The following is a 20,124-nucleotide window of genomic DNA, read 5'->3' as shown; positions in this document are numbered from 1 at the left end:
TCATTAAATCTAATCATCACACTTGTCACCATATTCATTTAAACAATAAAAAGACTTACTTTGCAAAATTGCAAGGTAAGCAAAAGATCCCTAGAAAAGAGCATGTAGTCAAGCCATTCAAGGGATACTGAACTAGTCGTATTTAACAGAACACCAAGGCGCATTTTAGTTCCGTGGCCCGAGGAGCAGCCAAGTCCAGGAAGCTCAACCTACTCAGCTTATTCAAGTAAAACTAAAGTAGTAATCTGACCATGGTCCCATGGATTGTCTGTCCAGACAGGAAAAGCAGCCAAATGAATTTGGCTGAAAACTAAAGCTTTATAAATTCAAGCTGCAGATAGGGTCCATTTTAAACAAGGCAACAGGTTACTATTGCAGCTTAGCGAGCAATTATGGTAATTTTTTTATCATTTGAGTTATTAATAAACAAGTAAGACCATACTTTCTTTTAGTTCAAGACATGACATTTAGGCTTGATGAAAGAATCTTTTTTTGAAACTATATGTACCTGTATTATAAGAAACTTAGATAGCCACAGGAAATTCTTTCTGGCCTCATTCTGTGAGCAAAAGCCTTGCTCCACTAACTTTGAAACAATCAGAATTTCATCCCATTATTTCTATTAACCTTCTATTGTCCTATTTACTGCACTTCCTCGTTAAACAGACACACATCACTGAAGCACTTTATGGTATTTGAGACTAGGCAAGGAATTAGAGAAAGAACAAGTGTATAGAAATCTTAGTTCCTTATGTTAATACAGTTACTTTTAATCAACCAAACTAAAAGACTCATTAAAACACAGTCTGACTACGACGTATTTTCCATAAAAGTGCTTAACATATCCCTATGAAGCAGGAGAACATGAGCAGTGAAAAACAGTTTCAGTTTTTCTGTGCTTGAGTGTGCAATCTCACAGAGTAGTGGAATAAAATGAAAACTTTGTTTACATATGAACAGATTACAACCAGTAGCCGAAAGAAGGCCGGAAAGGCTACACCACTAAATATTTTATACTGCAGTCAATAATCTTTTGCAACCCGTGAAAAACTGCTTTTAAGCACACAATTCCGAGTCGCTCTGGGGTTAAAGAGCCCAGGCGTGACCATCCCACAGGCAGGTCTGCAGGTGGGTGGGAGTGCTATCCGGCTCATTGCAGCGCTGCCCGCCCTGGCCCTCCTGACAGAGTCGGGGGGAGATCTTCCCTTTGCTCTTTACACTTACCACAGAATTTGAGGGCTTCCTCTAACGGAGATATGCTGCTCTGTGTTCACGTAATCCCTGTGTTACAATGCGCTGTTTGAGTGCTGGGGAGAAAGTCTGTGGGAAGGAGGCTTAGGCCTGGTAAGAACCTGGGTCAACAAACCCAGATTTCTGTTATTATGGACACAAAATTTCAATCCTGGTTCTAAAGTAATCAAATTCCCCCTTAAAAGGGATCACCTTCACTACTGTGATTATTGAGGAACTTTACTGCTCTGACAGTTAGAAACAGTTGTGTAAGTAAGTGCCAGCTTGCACCTATCAGTAACCCATGTAATGCATTCGTTTTATACTAACGAGGTCCGTTAAGGAATCATCTCCTTCCTCCCTCAGTTAAGAACAATAATATCTCACTTCTGCGTTAGATTTCAAATACTAATTCTGAAACACATTTAATTGGAAAAATCAGGCTGTGCATGATGCCTGCAGACAGGCGTGCTAATTCCTAAGTGACGCCTATTGCTCCAAAGCACTTGGGGAAGGATTGAGAATGTGGGCACATGAGCAACTTACCATGAAATAACTGTGGGCATGAGATTACCTCACATTAACTAGAGAATAGAAACATACACACAGTTACCTCAAACACTTCTAGGTTATAAATTCACATGCCAGCTTGATCATAGTGATTCATTTGTTCACCCATGCTTAAGACACTGTCTTTCCTTTCAAAGTCCAGATGAGACACAAGAGAAACTGAGAAAAACATCACTGACTAATCAAGAAGAAACATGCGAATACACCTGGATTAAAATGGAAGAATTATGATAAACCATTATGTTTTAAACACCACCCAAATAAGAAAGTCTGGGTAGTACCAGTGGATTTGTTGATAACTCCTGTTTAAAAATTAGTCAAAGTATTCTAAGTATTCTTTATAATGGTTTATGAGTGTTATAAACGTTTGTTTTAACTGAGACTAGCAATTTCCCTTTGAAGCCAATTTGTGTTGAGATACAGTTCTATTTATATCTGTTCCACCTAAAGGTAGAAGTGTCTGCCTTTTGCTTCAATCAAACTGGTACACTGAAGTGAAGGAAAAAGGTCCCATTGTATAACTGTAAACTACTTCACTCAACATCTTCCTCCTACATTACAGATATTTATTTAGCATTTACCCTGGAATTCTGGGCTGTTATGACACTCGAGTTTAAGAAGCAGGTGCTGTGTCAGAGGTCCCTTTTTGTAGATTAAAGAACGTCATAGAGGGATTCAGGACATACCTTCATTGCACGGTGCAGTGTGGTGACATCTACGCTAGTTTTAAATGGGAATCAGAAGCAACCTCATACCAGAGAGTTCTGCACAACGAGAATGAGGTTTTGATGAACAGAGAGTTTTCATTAAAGCATTTCTTAAATCAAACTTGAGATCCTTCTTTTCACAGCAGGCTGTATCTGAGAAGTCCTCATAGCAGACCAAGTGTCCGCAGGAAGGATAAGGAGAGCTGTGTGTCTCATTCACACTCCCACATCTGCCTTTCCAGATGATTTCTGTAACTGGTAACTCTGACTACTGTCCACGTTCCCTACATGTTTTAACATCATGCTCTGCAGAGGCCTATACTACTACAGCTTACTTCATAAGCAAATGAAATTGCTGTACCTCCTAATAAGCAACAGAAACAAGAGATGTCCTTTTTCCAGTAAATTCAAGGCCTTGTACCTGCCTGCCCTTTTTCATCACCAAGTAAAATTGTTATTCTACGCCTCTGGAGACATGACTGCACAGCACAAACAAAGGCTTAGGACTGACTGAAAGCTTTACTCAAACGTATCTTGAGTGCTTGATGAGTTTCCATTCCTGAAGCAGCATCAACCGTTTCATCTTTTGATACGCGGAGATCCATCTCCAGCACTCCTTAGGTCATTTCTGATGTTGCACCTCAGGAGGAGATGTCGGGATGCACTGAGGCAGAGCAACCAGTAGGTGACCTCCTAGACTCAAAAAGCCAGGCGAGTTCCTTTGCCCTTCGGCAAAACACACCAAGTATGTGTAAAATGCCAAAATATCTCCCGAAACATTAGTTTGAATTAAAGATGTCTCCCATAGCTTTTCATTTTCATGCAGTCGAACTTTACTATTGCAATTGGGAACAGAAAGCCAACTGTAATGGACAAAATGTTTTTTTATTTATGAAACTATGTTTTCATCATTATCATCAATTATTCTAAATTTATGTAACAAACTATTGTAACTTGTCAGTTCAATTAAAGACTGAAAAAGAAAAGTCAGTGGAGATTTATGTTAAGAAAAAGTACCATGCAGCTGTGGCTTTGCCTCTTGCTATTTAAAGTTTGGAAACACAATTTAGCCAAGTAAACCAGCATTGAAGCAATCCAAATTAACCAACAGACTAGCCATGACAACTTTAATTATAAAAATTACTTGTGAACAAAATTCCCTGTTAATGTTTGAAAATTTAAGGTTTCCAGTGTCCTAAACAATGTGTAGTCTTTTAAATCTGTATGAAGGGGAAACATTCTGATTTGGGAACCCTTCACTCTCTCTGTACATGTAATTGTCTACTAGAAGGGAAAAGATAATAATGAATCAGGCCTGTAAAACTGAAATATGTTAAATTGCACTAAAAATACCTTTATTTAGATAACTGCAGCCTTTTCTTTTTGCAAACTATTGTCCAATATGCAGTACAAGTTTACATGAGAGTTGGAACACAGTACAGACATGCATGATGCACTCCTTCAGGGTCCTCACCAAGCATGCAGGCACAGCAGATCATGTTACCAAAGAAAGAAAAAAGAATACTAAGAAATAACCTTAGGAAATTGTTGCTATATGCTGTTTGATCATCCCCTCTGCAAGGACAGATGGGAACGGAATTAATCTAGAAAAAATTTGGAGCTATATTTTCCAAGATTCTCAATATCCATTCATTCTGCCAGAAGTACCCTCAAATGCATCTATGCAAATGTCTTTCACTGTGCTCTTGCCCCCCTGGTTGCTCTGTATCATCTCTACTCACTTCCAGTTACAACCCCACTAAATCCTAGATTACTGTTAATTTTACATGTTCATTATGTCAGTGCTTAGCAGTTCCTTCGCTCATAATATTGAAGAAGCATCCAATGTAAATAACGTGTAAATAACATACCCTACATATTTCTGGAAATCATATTTACATACAAGCTAAATATTGACACTTATGTATTTAATTCAACACTGTTATTAGTGTTTCTGGAGTAAATATATGGTACAAGTTGCTGTTCATGTGGCTCTACTTCAAGCATTACACTATTTAAAGTGAACGATAGGTAAACAACACAAAATAAATTTGAAGCACATGATTAAAGTGTATAATCTATCAGCTACTAATACGAATTGCAATGGATAAATCCTGCAATATGAAGTACTCCTATGATTAAAGCCAACAAACAGATTTCACCACTTCTGACTACCAAAAGCAAAAAACATTCTTAAAATGTGACTGGCTAAAATGAAGGAATTACTACAGTAACAACTGATTCATTCATGCAAAGGTGAGTTAAGCAACTATATACTCCATTTCATCTTAGGTTATCTATTGTATTAAAGACTCGGTTACAAGATCTGACTGGCACTTTTAATTAATCACCTTAAAGCACTGCATTTTCCACATTCAAGTACTAGCATATGATCTATTTAATTAGTATATAAAGGGCTTCAACTGTCCCTGACCATTTACATAAGAGTTATCATTGAAGTCAAGTGCTAACAGAGGAAATAAATGAGGCTACCAGAAAGGAAACATAATGGACTCGTCCTTCTGTGAACAGCAGCTGTTACCCTGTGCCCTCAGAGCATTCAGCAAATCAAAAATGTATGAGGCAGGAGACAGACGATTCTGACAACACCCCTCACATTTTGGGTCATGCTGAACCTATGTTGAGACAGAACTGATTCCTAACTTGACATTTCCCAGTAACTTTCCTCTGCCTCTTTTCACACCGCGTCTCTTACGACAGCTGGAGGCAGGCTTCTGCGTACAAAATGCAGAACTAGGTGAAGGCACCCAAACGGAAGAATATAAGGAAATCGTTTCAAAATTACAAAACAAGAAAGCTGCCAGGACTCGCAGGGGCTCGGAACTTCTAAAGGAATTTCAAAGCCTAGGGAATGACTAAGAAATAAGAGAAGGTATTTCCTTCCAAAAGCTGGCACTGCTCCAAAGAAGAGCTAGCTTCTGCCAATAGGAAGCAGACATCAAGTTTTCCTAAGCACAGTTGTTTACCTCCCAGAGTATCTTCCAAGAAGAGGTTCCAGTTCTGAACCAGGATGTGCAAACAAAGAAGAACTTACCGGAACAGGAGCTTTTAGGCATGTGAGATTTCAACAGTTGGCTGTTTTCCTCAGAGAGCTTGCTCAACATGTGAAATACTTACACAGAATCCAGGACGCAGGCTGTCAGTTCACTAGGACAGCACAACAGCAAGCTCAGCCTCTCTTGTATTGCCCAAGCACATTCTGCAACATCACCCCCAATGACACACTTGCTGCATTGTCTCAACTAAGTGTAGTACCTTTACCTTTCTTCTTTCACTTGTGACTACCACCACCGATGTATCACCATGCATCAATGTACAAAGGTGGACACAATACCTCTCAAGTTACACCACATCTAAAGACAGAACTCACAGTGTACAACTCTATCTTCTAGTTTAGCCAAGACCTTAATCACATTTGGAAATGATGTTACAATATGGCATCTTCCAGAACCTCCAAATCCTGCATAATCTGCACAACTCTCTGGTGCACATTTTCCCACCAGCACTATGAAGAGAACTTTGCAGGGGAACACTGCTTGGGACCAAGCTAGAAAGAAAATAGCCAGAGCTGAAGTAGGACTACGGCACGGAAATAGGTATTACAGTCAGACAAACCACAGCCAAGCACCAGAGATGCCAACAGCTAGACCTTTTAAAGGGAAAGGGAATCCATGCAATGAAGTAGAGTCAAGGATAGAGGAATGGTGTGGGAAGGGGATGGGCTCAACGTCAACCAAGTTGGTTGGAAACAGAAGCCAGAACAACAAAGCAAAGGGCCCAAAGTAAGACACTGAACAACCACAGCCTCCCCTTGACCTGTGGGATTTCTTCACGTATCAGCAAGCTGGGGCACACACCAAACAGATTCCCTGACCTGAGCCTGCTTCCCTGGCCAGCTGATCCAATGCTGCTTGATTCCCAGGTGGCATCTCTCAGGGACTGGCAGATGACATAAATCCTCCCAAGGGCATCCAGTCGCTATGTATAAAGATCTGTTTACATGACCAATGTTTGTAAAGCTTTCCAGTAATGTTTCATTTTTACAGAACTAGTAGCACAGGGTTGCCGGGAAGCAAGCCTTTCCATTTACTGTGGTGTGGATATCTTGTCTTCTTTTAAATTCCCATGAGTGGTGTGCTCCAGTCTCTGAATGTGCAAGAGAAATTTAGTTCTCAGTCTGACAGAACAAATCAAATCAAGAGATCGTTATCTCAAAATACTGGAATGTCCTTGTAGGCTTTCCCTTTATAATCAGCATTCTGTGACAGTGGGAGATCAACTTTCAGATGAGAGTGGGGATTAGCAGGCTGCCTCTACACTGAGACCTCTGCTGTTTAATAAGCATGTCAGTTTTCTGGAAAAAGTAGTAATTTGGCAAAAAATTGCAACTGCTACAGAATTATATATGTTAGTTAATTTCTGGTCTTGCCTGATACCAGAGAATTCTTGAGTTTCAGAGGAATCTAACAAAATTAAGCAAATGGGAATTAAAACGCAAGTGAAATTCAGGGAAAAGAAGATACTATGTAGATTCAAGGAACATTCTGAGCTCTTTATATAGGTTGCTTAATCTTAAATTTACTGCTACCACTCCAAAAAGAGATGACATATCATTAGACCTTGTTAAGAAAAATCTGACATCTTGTATTCTGTAACATTAAAAAAAGGAATTGCACACACAAAATGTTAGAACCCATGAAGCATGAGATGATTTTGCTGCCAAAAAATCTGTGATTCAGAAAGGTTACCACAGGAGAGGGCAACAACGGAGGTTCATATTTTTTAAAAATTAAGTTAATCGGTTGCTATACTTGCATCTACAACTGGTCTTTGGGAAGTGTGCTTCCCACGTGCCTTTTCTATGAGGTACTGCATGAAATTTACTGCTACTAAGCTACCACTAAACCTGGAATAGGGCACAACCTCTTTGAATGTAGGCAAAGCTAGTAAACTGCCTAGAGGAGCTCCAAGGTGAGCTTCAGTGCCTGTGGCTGCTGGGAACTCCAATGGCTGTGAAGGGAGACCCTCTTTTCCTGAAGAAAGGCCTTGTAAAAGGCCCAACCTCTAGCCAACTTTCAGAATATCTTTGTTCCAGAAACACTAACAGCATCGTCGGAGTTAACTCAGACTTCTCTTGTGAATCAGAAGCAAGGCTTCCTTGACTGTGGTGATGGGAGAACTAGTTCTGTTGGGCTGGGGAGACAGAGAAGCCTACTATGAGGGCACGTGATCTCTGTCACAAGATATATGCTGCCTGAGACAACTGATGCTGCCTGTAGTGGCTACACCACCACTGTGGGGAAAACACAGACAGAACTCCAGCATGAAGTTCTGAAGGTATTGGAAGAAGAGTTGTAACAGGAGGTATTCGAGGTACAAGTGTGATGAGATCTCTCCCTCACCACAAAAGCAGCTAGGTCAGAGGACTGAGTCACATCAAAGAATCACCAGTCTATGCCTGTTGCCCACTACACAGATCTAAGATGGACCTGAGGCAGACCTACCCACTGTTCCTTGTAATTCTGGGTAGTAACAGGTACCAGGAGTGCATGTGGGTGGAACACGACAACAAGGAACTGGAATGCAAGGTACATGTTTGTAAGATGCTTGCAGGAGAGTCAGGGTTTAAAGTTGGACTCACTGGGTCTTTTCCACACTTTCCTGGTGGTACACTGGAAACAATCATAGAGGCCAATGAGGCAGAGTCTCAATAATAAGTATTAAGGGAGAAGGGATGATAGCTGAGCAAAAAATCACCTTTCTGCAGGACTTGCTTGTGGCAGTGTTAAGAGAAGGCAAAGCCAACGTCACGTCCTACAGCATGCGGATAGGTTAGCAGCTCCATGCGGTAGGCAAAGGATACAGATTCTGCATAATTCCTCGTACTATAGGAGTATCACCTTTTTGCTGAAGAAAAGGTATGTCGTTGTTCCTACTAGGCTTGCCAGACTGCTGAAAAGTGCTATATCCTTTATCATCATGTTGCCTGTAAATTGTCCCCACCCACTACAGCAAGCAAGAGTGACCCTTCCACTCAGAGCAAGAGGAGCAGCATGAACCCCATGTATGTTTCCAAAAAGCCTGAACTGTTAAGACTAGAAGGAAGTGTTGCCAGTACCCCAGGCAACTGAACAAAGTGGCTGAAGTGAAACTCTTCCCCTGCTCCAACTGACAATGAACTCAGCAACTAGGTTAGCAGTCTCTTATAGAAAGGTAATGGTTACTTTCCACCTTAAGACTGAGAGCATCAGAATTTTGAGATGTGCTCTGGAATCCCAATGTGCAATGATGAAATTTAAGAATAAGTAAAATGAATACAAAGTTCATTACAAACATTACAGGTTTGGAATAACCTCATTTTAGGCTGCAGAACAGTTCCCTTTCTCATTTAATCAGCTATTGATACAGATCTGGGAATATTCCAGCTGTTGACACAAGCTTGGGGCCCTGGGCCACCTCCCAAGTGTTTTCAGACGCACATTGTGCAAACAAGCTCTTTCTCAGACTATGCTTGTTAGTTAAACTATCTTTTCTCTACACCTTCTTCTTCCATTTTCTTTCCCTCTATTCCCCCTTTTTTCATATGTAGATAACATTCAACTCATATTTCTTTCTCTGTATCTGATATTACACAAGGGCAAAGCCTCTCCACCTTCGTTAAACAAAACGATTTCCTTTGGTGGGTTTGCCACCTGGAACATACAACATAAAACTATGTTAGCAGGAACTAATGTTTCTGGCAGGACAGCCAACAGTATCCTCATCGGCACGTCCTTTAGATCGATGGTGGTGCTGAACTAAAAGGCAGGGTGAGAAGCATTCCTGAGTAACTAGAGCACTGTCATGTGGATCACAGGCTTGAATCCAATGACTGAAAAAAAGAAAAATACAAAAACCAGAATGTGTAACAGTGAGTTTGAAAAAAAAAAAAGGTGGAAATCAGAATTAAACTTGAAGTCTTTTAATTAAAGCTTTCTGAAAGGGTGTCTCAGTGCAAGACCAGCTTTATTGAACTTTTCTTTGCCACTCTTTTACCCAGTGACTTAACCATATATTTCATAGAAGACTTTATGTATCATAATGGTAGTAACATAATATTTGTGAGCCTAAATGTATTCTCAGTAACTACTTCACAGCTAGTTTTAGCAATGCTACTAAAATTATTCAACAGGACTAGACTGCAGGGTGTCATGCCCTTCTTTTGCCAGCTATTACTGCCAACGCTAGACATGTTAATGGATGCCCTTATTATATTCAGTAAGAGTGGACACCACCAGTGTCAAGGGCAGCTTCCAGTTTTGTGCCTGGTCACATATCACTGAGAAGTCGCTCATGTACCACTACTAGTATATATGTCTCCGCACTTCTGAAGTTTATTCACAATCACAATTGTTTGTTGCAAAAGGAAAAAGATAGTTTTGCTCTGGTACCATATAAAATTAAATAGGAAAATTAAATCACATACAGACAGAAAGTTAGGATTTTTCTTCTGCCATAATGCTAAGAAATCTGGATATCTATATGATAAATCACATCATGGCTAGTCTCAGCAGTACAGCTATAAATATCACAAAGCAGCACAAGCAGGGGCAGCCTGTTCAACATTTTTGTTTGTTGTAAAAAAGGGCAACTTACTTGAAATGAATGTCTGAAATCAGAAAAAGATATTAATACTGGATCTGCATTTTGTTAGAAAACAGTAAAGTTTTTAATTGGGAATTAGAATTATAGAAGAAACATGAGCCCAAACCCAGAAGCGACATACAAAGGAGAAGCAGGTAGTTTTCAATGACGGGTATCTGAGGGGCTTAGCAGGACCAGAACAAACAACTTTTTTGCACTCAAACTAAAAGGCTTATCAAAAAGTCGCCATATTTTTCACACAGGTGTCAAAGTAGAAAGGTGAACTCTCAGCCTTAACTAAATGTCATGCTGCAGCGAGTAAGGAAAGAACAAACACAAACTTATAAATGTGGAGTTTGTTCTTTGTATCATGAAGGCCTGGCAGAACTCCAATATTGGAGTAATGCCAAACCAGCACACCAGTGCCTTTGAACTTTTAAAGCTCATTTTTTCCCTTTACTGTTTAACATCTTAACTACTTTAAAGTCAATGGACAAATGGATTTCAGAAAGAAACGTTAAGTAGCCGAAGTTTCAACATTTCATAACTACTCAGGTCGTGGGCAACTGCCACGAGCACAGCATGGAAAGCTTTGGGCACCGAGCTAAGGTCGACATTTCAAAACAAACCCAGTGCCCTCGGTGGTTGTGTATCGCTGCTTGCACGTTGCTGAACAGCTGCATTCCCATGTGCATAGTATTTCTAGGCTTTCTACCTACAAAACTTCTACTTGTCTGCGCCCAAGATATCTCAGATCTGACACTAACCCATGACAGTACAGTGATGTCCTTCATCAGACAACGTGGAAAGCGCATGATTCACTTATCACACAGGACTGCTACTTCTAAGAAATAGGCTGGATTCATAGAATAGAATCATAGAATCATTAAGGTTGGAAAAGACCTCTAAGATCATCGAACCCAACACCACCATGCCCACTAAACCATGTCCCTAAGCACCTCATCTACACGTCTTTTAAATACTTCCAGGGATGGGGACTCCACCACTTCCCTGGGCAGCCTGTTCCAATGTTTCACCACTCTTTCAGTAAAGAAATTTTTCCTCATGTCCAATCTAAACCTCCCCTGGCGCAACTTGAGGCCATTTCCTCTCATCCTATCGCTTGTTACTTGGAAGAAGAGACCGACCCCCACCTCGCTACAACCTCCTTTCAGGTGGTTGTAGAGAGCGATGAGGTCTCCTCTCAGCCTCCTTTCCTCCAGGCTAAACAACCCCAGTTCCCTCAGCCGCTCCTCATCAGACTTGTTCTCCAGACCCCTCACCAGCCTCGTTGCCCTTCTCTGGACACGCTCCAGCACCTCGACGTCCTTCTTGGAGTGAGGGGCCCAAAACTGAACACAGTATTCGAGGTGCGGCCTCACCAGGGCCGAGTACAGGGGCACGATCACTTCCCTACTCCTACTGGCCACACTAGTTCTGATACAGGCCAGGATGCCATTGGCCTTCTTGGCCGCCTGGGCACACTGCCGGCTCATGTTCAGCCGGCTGTCGATCAGCACCCCCAGGTCCTTTTCCGACAGGCAGCTTTCCAGCCACTCTTCCCCAAGCCTGTAGCGCTGCATGGGGTTGTTGTGGCCGAAGTGCAGGATCCGGCACTTGGCCTTGTTGAACCTCATACAGTTGGCCTCGACCCATCGATCCAGCCTGTCCAGGTCCCTCTGCAGAGCCTTCCTACCCTCGAGCAGATCAACACTCCTGCCCAACTTGGTGTCATCTGCAAATTTACTGAGGGTGCACTCAATCCCCTCATCCAGATCATCGATAAAGATATTGAACAAGACCGGCCCCAGTACTGAGCCCTGGGGAACACCGCTCGTGACCGGCCGCCAACTGGATTTAACTCCGTTCACCAAACTGTATTCAAAGGATAAACCCTGAGGTCTCTCTGCATGCTCTCTTGCAACTTCTACTCATCAATCACTAACCTTTTATCTGCTTTCTTGTTCTTTTTAGCCCATTTTTAGCCCATTCTCATGGCATCTGTTATAGCTCCACTCTTGGCACTTGTGTTCCCACGGGAAGTTGTCCCTTTCCCTCGGATTCTGCTCGTGACTGCTTTGGGACAGGTCGCCTCTGGGAAGGTGGCCACAGAACAGCTTTAACTGCATCGCCACCCCTGACCGCGCTCGGTCCCTCCTCGAGACACTCCTCAACTGGGGCGACACCGCCCCCCCCTCGCCCCAGCGACGCCATCGCGCCGCAGCAGCAGCACGGCGAGGCCCGGGCGGGCACAACCCAGGAGCCGGGCCGGGCAGCGAGAGGCCCCGCGCCCCCGCACGGGCCGGGCCGGGCCGGGCCGCCCGCGCTCCCAGGCGCCCCGCGAGCTCCGGTGACCCCGCCCCTCCGCCACGCACTGACATCTCACCAACCCCAACCCCCTCGTCTGATGCAATTCATTTCCCCCCTTGCTTTCAGCCGCAGGCCAATCACGGGCTAGTCTGGGCGTATCGTCGTGCCGTCCCGGCCAATGAGGAAGAGCCACGATAGTAGAAATCCGGGCGGGGCCGCAGGCAGCGTAGCCGGTCGCGAGTCCTGGCGCCGGGCAGCGCGTCGCCTCCCGTCCCGTCCGCGCCGGCCATGGCAGCGCTGCCCGGTGCCGCGGCCCCCCGGCTGCTCCTCATCCCCAGCAAAGCGGCCGAGCCCCCCGGCCCCGCAGCCGGCCGGCACCTTTCCGTTGTCCTGCCGGCAGGAGCCGCCCCGGGCCTGGAGGCCCCGCAGCCGGCCCGCAAGCGGCAGCGGCTCACCCATCTGAGCCCGGAGGAGAAGGCGCTGCGCAGGTGAGTGGGGGCTGGCCGCGGTGCCGCGGGGGGGGCCCGCGGCGCTGACGGCCGCCCTGCCCCGCAGGAAGCTGAAGAACCGCGTGGCGGCCCAGAGCGCCCGGGACAGGAAGAAGGCGCGGATGACGGAGCTGGAGCAGCAGGTGGTGGAGCTGGAGGAGGAGGTAAGGGGCTGGGTGGGCCCGCGGGGCGGGGGGCGGCCGCGGCCGGCTCCGCGGCCGCCCTGCTTCACGGCTCTCTGCAGAACCAGAAGCTGCTGCTGGAAAACCAGCTCCTGCGGGAAAAGACGTGTGGCCTTGCTCTGGAGAACCAGGAGCTTCGCCGCCGCCTGGGCCTGGATGCTCTGAAGACAGAGGAGGAGAGCGAGTCCAAGGTGAGCCTTCTGCCGCGCTGGTGGCTCGTCTCCCTCTTTCTCGGCAGAACCTGCCAAGAGCTGCCGTGCTCCGAGAGGTGACTGCGTGGCGGTGGGTGGGGAGGAGTAACCCCGTCCTGAGAGCTCTTGGGCTGGAACTGCCATGCTGTGAAGAGGGATACTTCATGTGCCAGAAACACTCTTGTCCTCCAAATGGAGGCTTTCCCACAGACTAAACAGATACCGAGTCTGAAGCGGGCGCCGCTGGTAGCGTGGGAGATAGCGAGCCGACTAGTTCCAAGCTGTCTTTAAGATTATTTCATCTGCTCTTCTACATCATGTTCTAGAAATGAAGTAGTAACTGTTAGTCATGTATGCCTGTCTCAAAAGAATGGGGGTATAGTGGGGAGGGTCAGGCTGTCATTTAAAAGTGGCGAACAAAACAAACCTGCAAATGTGCTGAAGTTTGAGCCAACTTTGGAAGTGGTCTTACCTTCAGGTTCCTACTGGACAAGCAAGTGGAGAATCTAATGCTGGAAGCCTTTGCAGGAAGAGCATAATCCTCAGGATTATGTACTGTACTGTCTGCCAGGACATCTGTGGTGACTGATGATTTTTTCCTTGGTACAGGTTGTGAAGGAATCGCAGGTGGATGAGATTAGGTTGGTGACCGGGTCCGCTGAGTCCGCAGCACTCAGACTACGTGTTCCTCTGCAGCAGGTGCAGGCCCAGCAGTCACCATTTCTGATAACTTCCACATGGATTCTGATGGCAGTGACTCTTCAGACTCAGAGGTGAGCATCCACTCCTACCCAAAATGCCCATGAAATTCAGAACCACTGTGGATTTAAGACTAGTGTTGTAACTTCTTGATGACTTTCCATAGTTGGCTTGTTTTCCAAGTCTTGGAATGCCATACCTGTTGCTCAGAACAGCTGTGTTAGGCTGTATCCAGTGAATACAGGAGTTCATGCAACTTGAACTCAAGTCCTGTTTCCATAAAATATTAGAGGATATTGCCTGAAACAGTCTCTTAGCTCTTACAGCAAAAGTGTACAAATACCGAAAGCATACTGTGCTTTTACTGTTGTTAAAAACAAATGATCATTTTGCTGATGTGCTGGCACTCAGCGAAGCTGTTTGAACTTAAAGCCTGTCCCTTAGGAACGACCTCCAGAAATGTAAGGACAGGCATCTTTCACCTAAAAAAAAACCCCAAAACCAAACACTGCAAAAAAACCCAAAACAACCCCCCCCAACTTTGGTCATGGGCAGGTCTACCGAAGCCAGGTTCTGGTACTTGCTCTGTGAAGCCAGCAGGTAGTGTGGTGTTTGTACCTGGTGGGTCCAAGATCTTGAGTTTCTAATAGAGGCTGTGAATATCAAACGCATGTAGAATTCTATGGGGATTGCCAGTACCCTTACAAAAAGTTAATGGACAAAGAATTTCTGAAAGATAAGTAATTGCCTTAACTGTCTGTTCTGATAGTGGTGGTGGTAAAACTCCTAGTTCTGTGATCACATTAGTGTATTTTAACTTCTGGATGAGGATTAATAGATGCCATGACTGATGTCTTGCTGTAACAGTAGTAGGCTGTCTTTCTAAAACAGTATTTCATTCTGCAGTCTGATCTCCTATTGGGCTTTCTGGACAGTCTGGACCCAGAGATGTTTCTCAAATATGCTGATTCAGAGTCAACATGCCTGGAAAAACTGGAGGAAGAGATCTGTGGAGAAACAAATTCCATACCAACCTCCCCCTCTCCCTCTTTGGGGTCCCCATCAGCTAAGCTGGAGGCCATTAATGAACTGATAAGGTTTGATCACGTGTACACAAAGCCCCTAATACTGGAGATTCCTGTTAAAATGGGCAACCAAACCAATACGCTAGTGAAAATTGAGGAATTATCTCTCTCTCCATCTGAAGACAAAGCTATCCCTGAGGTCCCAGTATCTGTGAAAGAAGAACCTGTAGACAGCTTCATGCCTGAACTGGGCATCTCTCATCTGCTTTCCTCTCATCATAGCCTTGCAGCCTCAAGCTATCTGTTGGATGCCTGTAGTGACTCTGGATATGAAGGATCCCTGTCGCCCTTCAGTGACATGTCCTCTCCGCTTGACATTGACCATGCTTGGGAGGATAGCTTTGCCAATGAACTCTTTCCCCAACTGATCAGTGTCTAACTCGGTAGTGTTAGCTATCCTGGCAGGATAACAGGATATGCCCCTTGGGGTGTGTGGGGGGAAATCAAGTGTATTCAGAAAGTGTTGCTCATTTCTACCCATGCTAGTAGAGGGAGGGATTGCCAATGTGTTTCTCCTGGTATGAAAAAGCCTAGGGTGTCCTGCCCTCCCCCCCCCCCCCCATCAGTGTTGGCTTATGAGGGAGGAAAGTTTGTTTCTCAATAACTTCCCAATTCTACGTGAACCTGAAAATGTTCATTTTGTTTTTAACACCAAAAACTGCAGTGGGATATTCATGTATAGACAACTGGGTTAAAACTAAATAGTCTGTACATCTTACAGATTTACTATGTAAATGCTTGTTTTTCATTTGCTGTGTAGAGTTGCTTTCTCCATTTAATATTTAACTGTATTGGTGCAATTAAAATGCAGTGCAGCTCACTGACCCTTTTTTACCTTGGATCTCGGTGGGGAGGGGAGAGTATCTGGGCCTCGCAGAATTTGAAGCTATAGTTAGGTCTCTCAGTGTCTCGTCCTTATACCACCTTCGTGCACCAGTCCAGCAGCACTGCTGTGGCGTAGGTAGCTGGATGCTTCAGCAGCTTCTTTCGGGGAGCACTTGATGTTGCAAACTCTGTTCAAGGCGGATGGCTTTGTATGATGGCCAGAGCTGCTAGAGCAAAATCTGCAGCCTGAGTAGGGAATGCAGGTGGCAGTAGCTTGATGGCTGAGTAAAATTACAGTAATCTCTTCCTGTTGGCAAGTAACGCCATTCAAAATGCTCAGTCTGAGTGGAGGTGGGTGCATTTCAAGTGGCGTGTCTAGTGTTTGTGAAGCAGTGTGAGACACATGGGGTGAAAAAGGTGTGTTACCACAGGAATTCCTGAAGCATAAAATTAACTTTGCAGAAGCTAATTTCAAATACCACAGTAGGACTCTTCTTGTCCTTGTCCATTTGTTCCAACATCACAGTATTAAAAGCACTTCAATTTGAGTGACGGAGAAGAAACTGAAATTTTGTACTGAAAGTGTGAGAGCTGTTCCAGGTGTTCGCACAACTGTTCTGTTTTAAGTGCTATTTCATGTTTTGCATTAAATTTCAACAAAAATAACTTGAGGCGGGGGAGGAAAGGAAATGGGGGATGGGACAGGAGGGTATTGGTCACTAACGTTCAAGGTGACAGGACTGCTTTGGATTACAAACTTGGGTAACCTAGCTGCTTGTAATAAAGCATTCTATCTGAATATTGGATAGCAGTAAAAACCAGCTGTGCAATATAGCAGAAACCTTAAATTAGATTAAAAAACCTAAACTTTAAGTAGTCTGAGAATAAGTTGCTTTACTTTCAAGCTGGAAAATAGGTATGACTGCAAGAGGACCCTTAGTACCTAATATATGTTGTTGCGAGTCCAAAAAGCAAATGGACAAGTGGGAATTTGATCCATAGTTTTGCATTACTTTTGTCAGTATTACTGGAACTTCATATGAAATTAAAAAATGAATTTAAGTACAGCAGAAATAATGTAAGGAAGAACTCTTTATTTTTTTAAAAACTCAGCTCTACATTTTCTAGCCTAGAAGTCAAAGACAAACTTTACAGGGATAGGCATGTAGTAGTTGAAAGTAGCACCTGTAAAAGGACTGATATTTCACATACTGTCCTCAGGGCTATAGGAAGGTTGGGACTAGCACACCGAAGATGTGCAGCCCATCCCACTGCTCTTGTGGCGGTCTTTCCTGTTCTCGCACAGACAACATCTGGCCTCTTAAAAGGTGGTGCAAGAGAAGACTAAACGTAGTAATTGGTGGAACTGTGTCTCTGTTCGGTGCGGCAGTACCTCTAGGCGATGTGTGTGTTCTTGTGAATTCGATGTTCGAGACTGCGTCACTGCAGACGTAGCCTGCTCCTGTATGAGGCGCTTGCTTATTTTTGCTTCTTCAGGAGCTGATCCCAATTGTAGATGAAGTGGACTTTTTGGTGATAATATGCTATCTCCCTTGAGATATCTCAGGTTATCAAGGATGTTTCTCAGTCCAATTTCACTCGTGTGATGTTTAGCATTAGAATTGCATTTTCTGTGCACGTAGGCAAGCTACTGTGACTAAAGCAAGCACTTTTTAAGTGTGACAACTGATAACCGACCCTTTTAATAGCTACTGAAAGTAAAGCCTTTGCCAAAAGAAATGAAAATCAACTAATTGATGAAATCAACTATATAAAGTTAATACTTTTGCTCCCTGAACATATTTTTTTAATCTTTCTTCCCTTACTAAGGTATTTGAGAAGAGCGTGAACAGAGGTCAGAGGGCTTGTCATCTATTATGCGTTGATTTTAATACAGTTTCTGCTATTAAAAATACCAAAAAAGGCAAGTCTTTCTGTTGTTTTGGGTTATTTGTGTTTTAGCTTAACTAATGCAGTAAGAAATGGTGGCACAGCAAAAAGGCTTCGTTGAGCATTCAAGAACCTGCCTGGAAAACCTTAACGTCCATCTGTGTCTGTTCCCCCCAACCCTCCTTGGTTGCTGTTTCTCTCTTCACCAAAGAACGTGTCTCCCACCTTTTATGTTTAAAGGTGTAGAAATCCTGTCACTTCCTTAAGAAATTTGAGGGGAAAAAGAAGGCCAAAATCAAAGGAAGTAAAGAGTAGCTTAAAGCTCACGGACTAACAGCTCATACCTGCACAATTGTGCTTTTTTTTTCCCCCAGCAATGCTTAAGGCAGTTCTTTTTTCCGTGCTAGCTCAGGCTAAGATATAGCAACATCAACTGCCAGGACGAGGAAGAGTGGAGGTGAAGAGTTAATGTGAACTCTTGGCACACTGCTTAAGAGATAAACTTCTTATACTGGTTGCAACAGATTTCCTGGGGAAAGTGTGACCTTTGTTTTCAATGAATAAGGAAGAAGTTTACAATTCTTATATTCAGCTTTTGATGCAACATTACGAAGGCACTGCCCAGTATCATATACATGTCATAATAACTAAATCCAAGGACTCAACAAGCTCAAACCAAGACCAAAGTAGGGCAATCTTTTACCAAATTAGAGAGGGTCACAGAAAAACCTAGCTGCCTTAAAAAAAAAAACCCACCCTAAAGCAACTGGAAAAGCTGTCTGGGCAGGAAATGGCTGTAGGCAACTCTCTAAGCTGTTGTGTTTTGCTTTAAGACAAAAGTTGGTGGAAAAACTGAAGGACCTGCTACCACTGACGCGTCCGACAGACATTGAAGTCCAACAGCTGCACATGAATGGTACACTGAAATATGAATACATGCAAGACATGGCCATCCTAAGCTAAGCAAAAAATCCTATACCAATTATCAGCCTTGCCTGTGCTTAAGCCTTAAGCAAGATAACCACCAGAAAATCCAACATTGTAAAGGACTCCTTCAGACAACGTTCAGAATAAAAAAAAAAAATTATACCTCTACTGCATTTTACTTTACTTTCTTCTTAAGCCAGCCAAACGACAGTTCTCGGCTGCTGGGCAAGCTTCTGCTCCAGTAATTATTCTGAGCCAGTGGTGTAAGAAAGATCAGTGCTCACAACTTTGAGATTTTAAATTGCTTTGATTCATTAGTTAGTGGTGGTTTGAACCAGCATCTTGAGTAAAGTATAGTTTGATAGCTGCACATGTAAGCTTTTTGGGACTCCTCTAAACTGAATTCAACTTAAGAGCCTGCCCTAGAGCAGCCAAGTGCTTGGAAGCAAAGGCTGCTACCGCGGCAGGGGCAGGAAGCAGTTGTGACGTACATCCCCTTTTCTCCATCGTAATCGTAGCAGCTGCCAATTGTCACTTTGAAGTAGAGCACTGCAATCCTCAGAATCATCCTTGAGCTACCACAGATAGAATGAGGCAAAAGGATAAGAGCGGATGGGGTGTGTGGTATGGAGCAGAAAGCTACTGTCTTCTGCTCGAGGAGTAACTCCACTGCAGCACGTCCTGCTGCTGCCCTAGCAGGCAGGAAAAGCACTTCTGTGGCCCGAAACACCTCGATGTGGGGACTGAAGCACTTCACCGGTGCAGCACCTCTGTCCCTCTCTTCTCTCCTGCAACAGGCTGCTCTGAAAGGCTGGAAGACCCGTCATTCTGTCACCCCTCTGCCTTCCTCCAAAGCTGCCTGCATGACACGGCTCTTCTGCCCAAGCAGCTCGTACTGGTGCCTGCAGCCACCACCCAGCCCCGTCCGTCCGGAGGGCTGGACCCGTGCTCTTCGGACGTTGCAGCGCCATTTGTGAACGTGTATTGGATGAACTGCGAAGGTGATGCAAGATGAGGTGAAATAGATAATCCTCAACGCTGCCTACGGAAAATCCCTTCCATTCTCCCCCGAGTAACTTCCCAGCTGTGCTTTACCCATTAAAATGCCGGCAACACCGCCACCCCCTGACCTCGGGTAGCACTGCATGCTTGGGGGGCACGGACAGCTACTGCCCGCTTTCGATAGCGCATCATTTAACTTACCGCCCAACGCATTTTGTGTCTCGATGAGCAATAAATTTTTAACTTCTAAAAAAATTCAAGGAAAATTCTGTTACGGTCACATTTCCATCATATTTGGAAAAGGCCTGTGTTTAGTAGGTTCACACCCAAACCTTCTGAAGCGCAGTAGACAAAAAAATGTTCAATGAAGTAGT

At 44.1% G+C, this 20,124-nt stretch overlaps 2 protein-coding genes across 2 annotated transcripts in view; one reads left to right on the top strand and one right to left on the bottom strand.

The window, feature by feature from the left end:
* Positions 1 to 12,306, bottom strand: part of ZNRF3 (zinc and ring finger 3) — a 117,585-nt gene extending 105,279 nt beyond the window's left edge. The window contains exon 1 of the mRNA XM_076352799.1: positions 12,098 to 12,306. The gene's annotated coding sequence lies outside the window, so the exon portion shown is untranslated. The remainder of the gene's footprint in view (positions 1 to 12,097) is intronic.
* A 390-nt stretch (positions 12,307 to 12,696) lies between these two features.
* Positions 12,697 to 17,864, top strand: XBP1 (X-box binding protein 1). Its single transcript, XM_076352636.1, is given in 6 exon segments — positions 12,697 to 12,949; positions 13,017 to 13,113; positions 13,194 to 13,322; positions 13,932 to 14,009; positions 14,012 to 14,095; positions 14,928 to 17,864. Coding segments are annotated over 6 exon segments (1,146 nt in total). The 5' UTR covers positions 12,697 to 12,749; the 3' UTR covers positions 15,486 to 17,864.
* Positions 17,865 to 20,124: the final 2,260 nt, after the last annotated feature.

This window comes from Aptenodytes patagonicus, chromosome 15, assembly GCF_965638725.1.
Source record: "Aptenodytes patagonicus chromosome 15, bAptPat1.pri.cur, whole genome shotgun sequence".
In the NCBI taxonomy this organism is placed as follows: domain Eukaryota; kingdom Metazoa; phylum Chordata; class Aves; order Sphenisciformes; family Spheniscidae; genus Aptenodytes; species Aptenodytes patagonicus.
This window is presented reverse-complemented; position numbering and strand designations above follow the sequence as displayed.